Here is a 12,104-nt window from a genome sequence, read left to right on the forward strand (position 1 = left end):
CATTTTATCTTATTTTTCATCTAGATCAAAGTTTTACGGAGGGTGAAGGAGGAGAATGATCGGAGAGGTGGATTTATTCGCATATTTCCTACGTCTGAGACATGGGAAATATATGGGTGAGGTGACTACCTTTTTTTTTGTTCTTTGCCTGAGGTCTATAGAATTAGATTAATTGCGATACACTGTCATCATTGCTCCCCCCGATAATGCTTTTCTTATTTTGTTTATTTATAATATTATTAATATTACCCAACCCAAGAACTAGATTATTGACAGTAATTTAATATACCTGTGTATTATTTCTCCCTTTTACTCCCCTGCCTCCCTCCTAACTAGATTCCTATCCGAGGGTTAGACACTGTCTTAAACTTTGTGTTTATCATTACCTTGATTTGAAAAAAAAAATTGTTTTATCTATATGTGTGTCTAAGCAATATATTGTTTTATTGAGATCTAGTTTACATGCAGTAAAATGCATCTATTTTAAATGTACAATTTGAAGATGATTTTTGGCAATAGTAGGCACCAGTTTAACCACTACTACCACCACAATGAAGATATAAAATATTTCCATCACCCTCATAGCCCTCTTTATCCCCTTTTATATTCAATCCTCCACATGACCCCGGGCTTCAGACATTATGATCTGCCTTCTGTCATTACAGTTTTTCCACAGTTCCACATAAATGGAATCATACAGTGTGTACTCTTTTGTATCTGGACTCTTTTGTTCAGCATAGTGTTTTTCATATTCATATGTGTTGGTTTATGAAGAATAGTTCATTCTTTATTATTATTATATACTATTTCATTGTTTGAATATACCAGAATTAGTTGAATATACCAGAATATACCACTCATCTATTGTAGAGCATTTGGGTTGTGTTCAGTTATGGTCTCTTTTGAAGAAAGCTGCTGTGAGCATTCATGTACAATTCCCAGCACCTTTAAAATGTCTTTTTGTCATTTTCAGGCTTGCATTTTTCTGATGAGAAGCATACAGCAATTATTATCTTTGTTCTTCTATGCATAATGTCTTTTTTTCTCAGTTTGCTTTTAGAATTATCTCTTTGTAACTGATTTCCTCTTTTCTTTTTTTTCTTTTTTCTTTTCTTTTTTATTTTTATTTTTATTTTTTTTGGAGACAGGGTCTCACTTTGTTGCCCAGACTGAATGCAGTGACACAATCTTGGCTTACTGCAACCTCGGCTTTCTGGGCTCCACTTCAAGCTATCCTGCCACCTCAGCCTGCCAGGTAGCTGGGACTACAGGTGCATACCAACGTGCATGACTCATTTTTGTATTTTTTATAGAGATGGGGGTCTCCCCTTGTTGCCCAAGCTGGTCTTGAACTCCTGGGCTCAAGTGATCCATCTGCCTTGGCCTCCCAAAGTGCTGAGATTATAGGTGTGAGATACTGTGGTTGGCCACAACTGATTTTCAACAGTTTGATAATGATGTGCCTTGGTGTCATTTTCTTCATGTTTCTTGTGCTTGGGATTCATTGAACTTCTTCATCTATGGGTTTATAGTTTTATTCAAATTTGGAAAACTTTTGGCCTTTATTTCTTCAAATATTTTTTTCTAATGTTCTCCTTTCCTGTCTTCTTTTGAGACTCTGGTTACGTGTTAACTTAGTTTACATTTTACCACAAATCTGGCTGTGCTCATGTTTTTTCAGAATTTTTTTTTCTCTCTTTCTTTAATTTGGGACGGTTTTGTATTTGTGTGTGTCTCTAAGGTCATTCATCATTTTGTCTGCAGTGCCTAATCCTCTATTAAGTGAAATTTTCATTTCAGATATTTTATTTTTCATCAGTTTTGTGTCTCCTTTTCTCTTTTCATTATATTCGTGATTTCCTTTACATTTTGTTTACATGTTATAATATTTATAATAAATGTTTTAAAATATCTTTTTCTGTTATCTGTCATTTTGGGGTCTCTTTCTATTGACTGGTTTTCGTCATGTTTATGGGTCACATTTTTGTTTCTTCACATGTGCAGTAATTTTTTTAATTGAATGCTAGACATTGTAAATGTAATATTGTTGAGTGTTTGGATTTTATTGTCTTCTTTAAACCCTTTTGAATTTTTTTTTTTTTTTTTTTTTTTTTGGTCAGGCACTTAAGTTACTTGTAGATCAGCTTATCTTTTCTGGCTTATTTTAAGCATTGTTATGGTTCGTTTATACTAGCTTTTTGTCTAGATCCAGGTTAGCTCCTCCACTAAAGACTCTTTTGGGGTGTCTGTTAAGTTACCCCCACATTCAGTGAGATCTTTTCATTCTGTCTGGTGGAAACTCAATTTGCAACCTCATGTGAACTCTGGGAATTATTCAGCTTACACCTTACCTTCTCCTTAATTTGTTCTTTATTCTGATAGTTTCACTTTACTCAGCCTTGTGGACTTTCACCCTATACCTAAGCAGATTTGTATTCACCTGAAGATTCAAGGGGTCCCTCATGATGATTTTTGGATATCTTCTTCTGCACAACTTCTTCTGCAGGACATTGCTTTGAAAATTCTAGCCACTCCCTAGAAATCTGATTTCTGTTATCTCTTTTCAGAGACAGTTGGGCTCTATTTGCATTTCCTCTCTTTCTATATAGTCTGGAAATTGCCTTTAGGCAGAAATGTAGGGCAGTTGTACTTCGTGTATTTCCCTCTGTCAGAGATCACAGTCCTGTGCTGCCAGTTGTTTAATAAAAAATAGTTATTTCGAATAACTTGTAAACTTTTCTAGCTGTTTATGGTAGGAGAGCTTGTCCTGTAACAGTTATCCTCTCATGTATAGAATCAGAATTCTATTGTTTTGTTTTAATCACTTTAAAACTTTTTCTTAAAAAAAAAAAAAAAAAGCCATGTTCTGTGTACTCTTGCTTTTTTCATTCAGCATTTTATAATTCAGGTTCATGTTACATATATTTACAGTTCATTTTTTTCAGTGCTTTATTATATTTACTGTGTGTTCATATTGCTGTTAATTTTTCTGTTCTCCTATTGTTGAGGATTTGACTTATTTCTGGGCTTTTGCTGTTAAGGACAGCTGTGGTGCAAATATTCTTGTATGCGTCTGCTGGGCATGTATCTAGGAGTGGAATTACTGGGCCTTAAAATATGTGAACCATTAAGTGGCTTAGTGTTGCTCATTTCAGATCCCTTGCTGAAGTTTTTGTATAGGCTCAGTGCCTTAAAACATGTGAATGTTCCGTTTTAAAAGATAATGCTTTAGGAAAAAAGGTAATGCTAAATTGTTTCCCAAAGTGACTGTGTCAACTATCAGCAATGTATGAGAGAGTCTGTTGATCCATATCTTCTCCAATTACAATACTGTCGGACTTCTTAAGTTTTGTCCATCTAGTGGGAGTAAAATATCTTATTTTGGTCTTGATTTGCATTTCTGTGATTGCTAGTAAGGTTGAGGCTCTTTGTATTTGTTTACAGGCAACACACTTTCTTCCTCTGGTGACTGCATTTTAACCTAGTTGGGATGTTCGTAGTTCTAAGTACAGAGCCAGAACTTAGAAGAAGAAAAGAAAAAGCCATTTTATAAAATTTGCTTGTTTGTTTTGAAAACCTAGCTGTTCATAGAGAAATCATCCTTTTATCTTTTAAAATATGCTATTCATGTAGTTATACCTTATGAAGACCTAGGAATTCAACAGAAAAATATTACATGGGTTTTCTTGAAAATTATATATATATAGAAATGTTTTTTAAAAAACTTGAATTTTTACATTTCCTAGAAAGCATATATTTTAATTAATGAAAGGGGGACCCTTTACTTTTGAGTATTTCAAGATATAGGACCTTACTTTGAGTATCTTTTTCTATGGAATCAATTTCAAATAGTCTTGGGGTCTCTTAAGGAAGTCCAACAATGATATCTTTCTTTGCTAGGTTGGTTTTGAACCAGTTGAGAAATAAAACAAGGACTAAAATAGACGGAAACCAAAATACTTTATTTTTTACNAATTTTACATTTCCTAGAAAGCATATATTTTAATTAATGAAAGGGGACCCTTTACTTTTGAGTATTTCAAGATATAGGACCTTACTTTGAGTATCTTTTCTATGGAATCAATTTCAAATAGTCTTGGGGTCTCTTAAGGAAGTCCAACAATGATATCTTTCTTTGCTAGGTTGGTTTTGAACCAGTTGAGAAATAAAACAAGGACTAAAATAGACGGAAACCAAAATACTTTATTTTTTACTGATAAAGTATAGGTTGGGGGAACTGATTATAACTGTCTGCAAACAAATGCACTTCCTGTTAAGCTTCAGAATTGGACAGACTTATATTCCTATTGTAAGCAAGGTTGGTCTGAGCCATGTATGGAGAGTGCTGACCCTATAGGAGCAGTAGAGGATATGTATTTCCTAAGGGGGGAGTAGCTCCCAAGAGAAAAAAGAGAGGTGCTCAGTACATCATTTTCTGTTTATTTTTCCTAAATTACCAATCACATTGGTAAGTTACTCTAACTCTCTTGGTGCGTTCTGAGAAAAGAGGCTCAATTAATATTCATATTAATTGAACTGCCTTTACATAGAATGTGGGAGATATGTTTATCTACTAACAAATGTGCCATTTTATTAATACATGCATATTATCAACAAATGTCTAGCACTATGCTTGGTTCTTTGGCGTATAAAATAAATATCAGGTGGGATCCCTGTCGGTTGACAGTTAACAGTATGTTTATGGAAAATTACTTACACATATAATAAGAATAGCTTTATTACTTTATTCTTAATAATGTTCTTAATAATAAGAAGAGCTCATATTTGTATAGCTTTTTGTAATTTTAATGCACTTTGTGTACTTCATTATTTCACTCACATTTTAATGACAGGGAGGGACACTAAGGCTCAGTAAAACAATGTGACTTGTCCATAACCACACAGTGAGACTTGGGTCATATATTCTGATCTAGATCCTCATTTTTTCCTGCTGCATCATACAGCTTTCCTAGAACAAAAAGTTTGCTCTGTATGCACAGTTTATGACAGGTCCTCAGGCATACAGTAAAGACATGGTAGGGCATATCAGGGAAGGCTTTGTACAGCAGGGTCGACTTGATCTGCTTTTTGAAGGGTGTAGTACAGTAGAAAACTCCTTATCAGCAGAGGATTATCAGCAGAGGATACCTTCCAAGAGCCCCTGTGGATGCCTGAAACTGGACAGTACCAAACACTTGATCCTTAAGCAACGTGGGTTTGAAGTAAAGTTATACATGGATTTTCTTCGAACTCTGCCACCCCGAGACAGCAACTAGATATTCCTCCTCCTTACGATTTTCTTAATACATTTTATTTTCTCTAGCTTACTTATTGTAAGAATACAGTATATAATACATATAACATGCAAAATGTGTGTTAATCCACTTTTTATGTTATCATTAAGCCTTCTGGTAAACAGTAGGCTATTAGTAATTAACTTTTTGGGAAGCAAAAGTTATATGCGGATTTTTGACTCTGTGGCAGGGCCAGTGCCCCTAAACCTCACGTTGTTCGAGGGTCAACTATATGTACTATGTTTTTTCCTATATATGTACCCATGATAAAGTTAAATTTATTAATTAGGCACAGGAAGATATTAACAGTAACTAATAATAAAATAGAGCAATTAAAACAATATTCTGTAATACAAGTTATGTGAATGTGGCCTCTCAAATATCTTACTGTTCTGTGCTTACCCTTCCTTTTGTGATGATGTGAGATGATACAGTGAGATGAGATGAAGTGAGGTGAATGCCATAGGCATTGTGACGTGGTGTTAGGCTACTGTTGACTTTCTGTATTCCTGAATGTGTGCACCTATCCCTTACTTGCAGTAAATGGCTTAGTGTCACTCATTTCAGATCCCTTGCTGAAGTCTTTGTATCGGCCCAGTGCTTTCTCGCGTGACACACTGCTGTCACTTGTTCATGTCTTCCACCCCAAAATTTAATGTCTTTTCCACCTGAGCACTTATCATGCACTGTGGCCATCACTTTTGCAGTCTGAGGTGTGACAGCAAAACTAGCATGAATTTCTTTCTTCTTCTTCACGATATCATGGATAGAAAATATGTTTTTATTTTAGCAGCTCCAGCGTATGATTTCTTTTTCCTTAAGTCAAGAACTTTTACCTTTTTCACCAAAAGGAAGAACTTTATAGTTCTATTTGGCACGTGCAGATTGCCAGCATCACTACTCTTGTCTATTGGGGCCATTATTAAGTAAAATAAGGTTCTTTGAACACAAGCACTGCTAAGTGATTCATGGGCCTGGAGTGTCTACAGTGCAGAGATGCTAGACAAAGGGATGATCCACATTCCTGGTGGGAACGAGCAGAATGCATGAGATTTCATCACGCTCCTCAGGACAGTACATAATTTAAAATTTATGAATTATCTCAGGAATTTTCCATGTAATATTTTCAGACTTTCGTTTACTGTGGGTAACTAAAACAAGAGGAAGGACCACTGTATAGATGTAGAGGTGATATGGGGAGAAGGTATCCAGTCAGAGGCAAAAGATCAGTGGGAGCTATGAGAGTGTTACTGGAAAGGGGTCCCAGTCCAGACCCCAAGAGAGGGTTCTTGGATCTTATACAAGAAAGAATTCCGGTGAGTCCATATGGTAAAGTGAAAGTAAGTTTATTAATAAAGTAAAGGAATAAAAGAATGACTGCTCCATAGGCAGAGCAGCCCAAGGGCTGCTGGTTGCCCATTTTTATGGTTATTTCTTGATTGTATGCTAAACAAGGGGTGGATTATTCATGCCTTCCCCTTTTAGACCATATAGGTTAACTTCCAGACATTGGCATGGCATTTGTAAACTGTCCTGGTGCCCGTGGGAGTGTAGCAGTGAGGACAAGCAGAGTTCCTCTCGGTGCCATCTTCATTTTGGTGGGTTTTAGCTCCCTGTTTTATCAGCAAGATGTTTATGAGCGGTATCATGTACGGACCTCCTGTCTCATCCTGTGACTTAGAATTCCTACCCATCTGGGAACGCAGCCCAGTAGGCCTCAGCCTCATTTTACCCAGCTCCTATTCAAGATGGAGTTACTCTAGTTCAAACGCCTCTGACAAGAGCATTCTAGGGAGACTTGGCTGACTCTACTTAGGATCCGTGTCAGGCAACTGTGTGGAGAGAGTGTGAATGAACTGATGTTACAGATGATCCAACTTTTGAAAGTTTGGAAGAGAAAGTATTTGCCTTTAGCAATAGACATCTAGGAGCCACTGAAAGCTCCTAAGTTAGGGAATAACATGACTGAAACAGTCTCTTATCTACATTTTCAGGCCCTTTATGCGTCTCCTATTCCCACTTTCATTTGACCTATATATAAATTTTTGTTAATTTTTCTTTTATCTTTCAGTCTTATTTTCTGAATTTAGCATATTACCTATTAATCCAAGAAATGCTGGTTTTCTTTCTGTTTTCTAAATTAAATCCTCTTTTCCTTATTCTTTTATTCTATTTGTTTCTATTCTAGTGTCTTACAATTTAAATTTGATCAACAGTCTTTTCCTTTGCCACTTTACAAACAGTATATTTCTTTAAAAACAGTATATAAGTACCCCTGTTACTTCTGTGCTTGATTCATGGTGTTATTTCTACATTTTCCTCTTGAACTAGCTTAAGAAATAACCGGTTTCTTTCTTTGCCTTTCAGGTCCTACCTCGAGCATAAGACCTCAATGAACTATATGCTGGCAACACGCCTCTTCCAGGACAGGTAGAGATTTGCTAAACTTTAAATTTAGGACTAGATCACAAGATTAAAAGAAAGTACATGTAAAAGAAGGAAAGAGACCTTATAAAAGTCTTTAGGTAAAATCTCTGCTAGAAAAAGAAGTCCTGTAGAAAGGATGATATCATGACTCATTTTTCCAGAATTTATCATGAACTCTCAGCACTTTGTAACATTTCCAAAAGACAAAAATTAAACTATAACGATCTTTGAGCAATTTTAACAGATGCCTTAAACTTTATTCTTCTTTAAGGAAGGCCTTTACTCAGTGCCATTATACTTTAGATGCAGTTTTAATAGACATGATTATTTGTTTTTCTAGACCAGAAGAGATTAGAATTATCAGATTGGAAAAAGTGGAGGGGAGGTAATTCATAAAGTAAATACACTGAAACTTTTATAAGAAATGACAACTGATAATCTCAATACAAGGGAAAACAGAAGGAAATGATGGAAAACAGACATTGGAATTTAAATAGCACAGCAATCAGGGCTGCTTAGTTCCACATACTTTTAGCCCCTGAGACATAACTGCATTGCACTATGGTTCATTAATTGATTATCAAAATACGGCACCCTAGTTATTTAGAGAAACCTATATTATTTTGATGTAGGTTTCAAAAAAATCCTTTTTTGAAGTATTCTTAAAATAGATACCCATGTTTTAACCATCTGCAATTTCATGATCTAGTATCAGGAAATACATGGGATTTGCAATTTGTCTCTATAAATTTGTGATAATTACGATTAAGTAATGTAGGTTCTAAAGAAAGAGATCTTTGGATTTACGTAGAAGACACAATCTCATTTCTTCATATATATAAAACTTGTGGGTTTTTCCTCCCCTCTATGAAAACTTTTACGAGGTTTCTTTTACCTTTAGAGTTTAGATATGTTACCAGGATGTGTTCTGATACGTCATTTTTCATTATTTTGGTTATGCAGTGAGTGCAGCCTTTCAGTCTTTCAGCTGTGGGAAGTATTTCCCTTATCCTTTCTTTACTCTCCTTGTGAAATTCCTGTTAGATAAATTTTGGCTATAGCCTCTGTATTTCTTTACTGTTTTTATACTTTTGGTTTTGCCTCTTAGCTTTAAATTCTTGGAGATTTCTTGGATTTTGTTTTCCAAAACTAAATTGATCTTCAACCATATCTATATCGTTATTTATTACTCACACAGGATAGGGGTGTTTAATTTAGTTTTTTATTTTGGCAAGTGTGTTTTTAATATACAAGAACTATTTTTGCTTTTTGATTAGTTTTAGTATTTCATGGATGTAATGTCTTTTCAAATCTCTATTTTAGATTGTTCAAAGTTCCTTTCTGTTTTTTGCATTATTTTAATTCTTGTGGATTAGTTGTATTTATTCATCTTATTCTTTCTAGTTTTTTATATATCTGCAAATGTATGGTGATCTTTGTCCAGTCATATTTAGAAGTAATGAACTGTTTGCTTAAGACAGGTAGTTTGCTTCACAGGTTATGTAGGTCTGTTTCTGAACTGACGTGGACCCTGCGCTTGACGCTGGATCTTTCTATACTTGGGTTTCCCAGGAAGGGGAAAGAGGGCAGAGTAGGCATTGTGGGGACCACTACATTAGCCAAAATGAGGAAGCATCTGCCTAGGAGTAGCCAAAAATAAACAATTTGAGATGTAATAATACATGTGCCTCTTTGTTAACATATTGAAGAGTAAGACCTAGCAGCAGATCTGATACCTACCATAATTTCAAAGAATGATAAATATTGACATTATTTCAAAATTGTTGTAATAATTCTAAAGTAATATGAAAATAGATGCATTATTTCTTTTGGTAATGAAGTCACATTAATCCACTACTGTGGATAGTTTCCTACATTTATATGGAGGAAATGCTAAATTTCAATTAGAGGATGTAAGTTTTTTTCTATCCAAGTTTGTATACTCCCTGCATTCTTTCTTCAGGCCCCAGTTAACAGCTCCTGCTTATGAAGCATTCTAAAACTTTGATTAAGAAAACATAATTTTCCCTGTTTAGCTAAGAAAACCCTCATGATCTACCCATGCCTACCTTTTTAGCCTAATCATCACCTTTCCACACCAACTCATGGCCATTTCTACTTGCTCTTTTATACATCCTTGTTCTTACAAACTCCCCTTCTTTTGGAATGGCCTTCAATCCATCCCTAAATTCTTCTAGCTTTGTCCTTCCTTCTCTATCCTAGATCAGGAAGAGGTACACCCAGCCCTTCTTTTATCCTAACTCAGTCTAATTTAGATTCCCAGATTGTATAATTGCCTGTTGACTAATTTGTACTTTCCAGGTTGGCTCTTACGAGTAGGTACTTTGTTATGTTCATCTTTGTCAGTATCAAGAACCTACCATGTGGTAGGCACACACACGGAAACATGCATTGAAAAAAATGAGACTGTGTTTGTAGCAAGTCCTCATATCTTCCAGTAAATCTATTCTCTCATCAATCTGAATGGATGTTTTCTTTCTTGCAAATCTAATTCATTTTGTTATTGTTAGAACCACTTTCAAACTAATTCTCTACTCATTTCTTTTAGGTTACTTTTGACTACCTTCCTTACCTTCTTGACTCCTCCCCAGCCTACCCACCCTGTCCTGGCAAACAGTATCTTATATACTGTCTTACACTATGGCAGTAGCTTTAATCCTGGCTTTATGTCCCGTTCACCCCACCCCCACCCAGAGTGAAGTATTGGTACTTACTAAAAGCTGCCCAGGTAATTATAATGTAAAGTCATGATTGCAAATTACTGGAGAAAACCATTATCTGGGTGAAAAACTTAAAATCATTTTGAGACTTTCTGATGATTACCTGACAATATCAGGACATTAACATGGATAGAAAACATGGGAAAGGAAAGACAAAACATCTTGGTGAAGACTTACCTTTTCACTGGATTTTCTTTACATATCATCTACATTGCATTTGTCTCTACAAAAACACCAATATCAAAACATGTTATGTGACTCTATATAATATTTTTGAAATGACACAATTTTAGAATGGGGAACAGATTAATGGGGCAGGGTTTAAGAGGTATGGGTAGTTATAAAAGGGCAACATAGGGGATCTTTGTGGTAATGTAATCACTGAGTATCTTTTCTGTGGTGGGTAGATGAACCTACATAGGCAATAAAAGTGTACTGAATTAAAAACACATGTACATAAATGAGTACAGGTAAAACTGGGAACTTTTTTTTTTTTTTGAGACAATGTCTCACTCTGTTGCCCAGGCTGGAGTGCAGTGGTGCAATCTTGGCTCACTGCATCCTCCTCCTTCCGGGTTCAAGCGATTCTCCTGCCTCAGCCTCTCAAGCAGCTGGGCTTACGGGCTCATGACACCACATGTGGCTAATTTTTGTATTTTTTAATAGAGACGGGGTTTTGCCATGTTGGCCAAGCTGGTCTGGAACTCCTGGCCTCAAGTAATCCACTCGCCTCGGCCTCCCAAAGTGCTAGAATTATAGGTGTGAGCCACTGTCCACCTGGAAATTTTTTAAGAGTGTTAAATGAAAGGAAATTGAATGAGAGTGTTTTAAAAGAAAAACAAAAACCTATTTTAACATGAATAGCGCTCAATTTGTGTGGTTAGAGCCCAGCCCTAGTTTAGAGACAATGGAGAGTATCTTTTTTCAGTAGAGGTTTGTTGTTGTTGTTGTTGTTGTTGTTTTGTTTTTTTGAGATGGAGTCTCGCTCTGTCGCCCAGGGTGGAGTGCAGTGGCACGATCTTGGCTCACTGCAACCTCTGCCTCCCAGGTTCAAGTAATTCTCCTGCCTCAGCCTGCCAAGTAGCTGGGATTACAGGTGCACACCACCACGCCTGGCTAATTTTTTGTATTTTTTTTTGTTGTTGTTGAGACGGAGTCTCACTCTGTCGCCGGCGCTGGAGTGCAGTGGCCGGATTCTCGCTCACTTGCAGCTCGCCTTCGGGGTCAGCCTTCTCCTGCCCCTCAAAAAGGAGCCTCCGAGTAGCTGGGACTACAGGCGTTCGCCAACCTCGCCGGCTAGTTTCTTGTATTTTGTTAGTAGAGACGGGGTCTTCACCGTGTTAGCCAGGATTGTCTCGATCTCCTTGACCTTGTGATCCGCCCGTCTCGGCCGTCAAAGTGCTGGGATTACGGTTTGGGCCACCAGCGCCCGGGCTTTATTTTTTGTATTTTGTGAGTGGAGACGGGGTTTACCATGTGCCCAGCTGGTCTTCAACTCCTGGCTAAGCAGTTCCTGCTTTGCGCCTCCAAGTGCTAGGATTCAGGGTGAGCGCAATGCGCCCAGGCCTTTTAATACAAATGGTTTTTTATGGTGGAAATATATTTCTGATGAGCATCCCTTTTGAACCCCGTGAGAATTGAA

General features: G+C 36.6%; 1 protein-coding gene across 23 annotated transcripts in view; it reads left to right on the forward strand.

Moving 5' to 3' along the window:
- The window catches only part of TTLL5 (tubulin tyrosine ligase like 5), a 300,796-nt gene that overhangs the window by 83,179 nt on the left and 205,513 nt on the right, over window positions 1-12,104 (forward strand). For all 23 annotated transcript variants that reach the window (XR_001887070.1, XR_001887069.1, XR_001887071.1 and 20 more), the window contains 2 exons: window positions 25-116; window positions 7,662-7,724. Coding sequence is in view for 20 of the 23 variants with exons in the window: in XM_017880546.1 (XP_017736035.1) it covers window positions 25-116; window positions 7,662-7,724 (155 nt within the window). In the remaining 3 variants the exon portion in view is untranslated. The remainder of the gene's footprint in view (window positions 1-24; window positions 117-7,661; window positions 7,725-12,104) is intronic.

The sequence above is a fragment of the Rhinopithecus bieti genome, unplaced genomic scaffold (genome assembly GCF_001698545.2).
Source record: "Rhinopithecus bieti isolate Rb0 unplaced genomic scaffold, ASM169854v2 scaffold_11380, whole genome shotgun sequence".
In the NCBI taxonomy this organism is placed as follows: Eukaryota; Metazoa; Chordata; class Mammalia; order Primates; family Cercopithecidae; genus Rhinopithecus; species Rhinopithecus bieti.